The 1531-nt window shown below is 46.0% G+C and overlaps 1 protein-coding gene across 1 annotated transcript in view; it reads left to right on the top strand.

Annotated features, from left to right (window-relative positions):
• The window catches only part of NCAM1 (neural cell adhesion molecule 1), a 93096-nt gene that overhangs the window by 10885 nt on the left and 80680 nt on the right, over positions 1 to 1531 (top strand). Inside the window, exon 2 of the mRNA XM_031556850.1 lies at positions 899 to 1007. Within this exon, the coding sequence (XP_031412710.1) occupies positions 899 to 1007 (109 nt within the window). The remainder of the gene's footprint in view (positions 1 to 898; positions 1008 to 1531) is intronic.

The raw sequence follows: 1531 nt of genomic DNA, 5'->3' as shown, positions 1-1531 counted from the left end.
CTTCCTTTTTTCTTTTTTTTTCCTGCCTTGCAGATGTGTAATCTTTGACCCAAAAGATTTCTGGACTCCAGAGGCACTGCTGGGAGCTGACAGACGAGAGATTAGCGATGGTGAATAGGGTCTGGGACTCCTTGGGCTCTGGCTGTAGCTGAGAGTGGTATATATCAGAACACACAGCCACCCAAGTTAGCCAGCAAGACAGTGCTAAGGGTACAGATTTATCCAGGGGCGTCCCAACACTGTAGTCTCTTCTAATTCTGTGTGCACTGGTTTTGCACATACATTACTCCATAAAATACAATGGTGAATCCTCCAATTAATGTCAGCATAAGTAACGACTCAGCTAGGATGGCTGTTGTTCTCAAACAGTTAGGTGATGATAGTGATGGCTACACTGCCATCATTGAGAGGCATTGGGTGATGTCCAGGCTAATTAGAATGCTCCCAATTAAAGCAGCCAGTACTGATGGCATGGGAAGAGTGTGAAGAACAGGCGATTCGTCCTGATGAGGTCTTCACAGCCCATTTCTGACTGGGGTTCTGAGCAGCAGACAGTCTTTCTCCTTTCCAAATTGAAACATCTGCACAGATTAAAAAGAATTAGGACTATTAAAATGAGACATGTACTGCACACGGTAAGTATAATGGTTTTCTATGCAGAAGCATGCACATTAAATTTCAAATTTTAACTTCAAGGATGGAAGAGCTTTGGAAATTATTAAAAAAAAAAAGTGGAAAGTAACTGCCAGATAATTTCTAAGAACTGCACAGGTGTGCCAAGCAAATCGCAGAGCAGGACAAACATGGAGATCAGTGTTGGAGTATGTGGGCAAGACATGTATGCTTTTAATGCCAAGATTCAGAATTTCTGGACTGCCATTTTCTCTCTCAAATTTAGATTACTTCATCTTCATTCTTGTGGTTGATGACATCACCAGAAGGGCCTTAACAGTTTTCTGTGACATATTGCTGAAAGGAACCAAGGCAGACACTGATTTTACTCTTCGGTAAATCCTCCTACAACAAATTCAGCTACAAACAGAAGGGACATCGCTGCCTGCACTGCCAACCTGAGAAGAGCAGCACAGACCTGAGGAGCATTTTGCACAGTGTTGTTAACCCAGCACAAAGGCAGAGATGGAATAAGGCTGACCGGACAGTGATAGTGTGTTCTGTCAGCATGCCGCTGAGGTAGGCTAAAAATGCAGTCAGCAAGTCCACTTTGTGGTTTGTAACCCCGAGCTGAGGAGATCACACAGAAACAGTAGGATTTCAACAGTGTGATGGAGTGCAGCCTCAGCAGTTTGCTGATGGCACCGAGCTGAGTGGTGCAGTGGACACAAGAGCAGGAAGGGACGCCATCCAGAGGGATCTGGACGGGCTCAGAAAGTGGGCCCTGAGAACCTGATGAGGTTCAACAAGGCCAGGTGCTGCTCTTGGGTCGGGGCAGCGCCAGACATGAGGCCAGACTGGAGAAGAACTGGTTGAGAGCAGCCCTGTGGAGAAGGACTTGGGGTCCTGATGGACAGAA

This window comes from Meleagris gallopavo, chromosome 26 (assembly GCF_000146605.3).
Source record: "Meleagris gallopavo isolate NT-WF06-2002-E0010 breed Aviagen turkey brand Nicholas breeding stock chromosome 26, Turkey_5.1, whole genome shotgun sequence".
Classification (NCBI taxonomy): Eukaryota; Metazoa; Chordata; class Aves; order Galliformes; family Phasianidae; genus Meleagris; species Meleagris gallopavo.
Note: the sequence above shows the minus strand (reverse complement) of the source record. Positions and strands in the feature narration are given on the sequence as shown.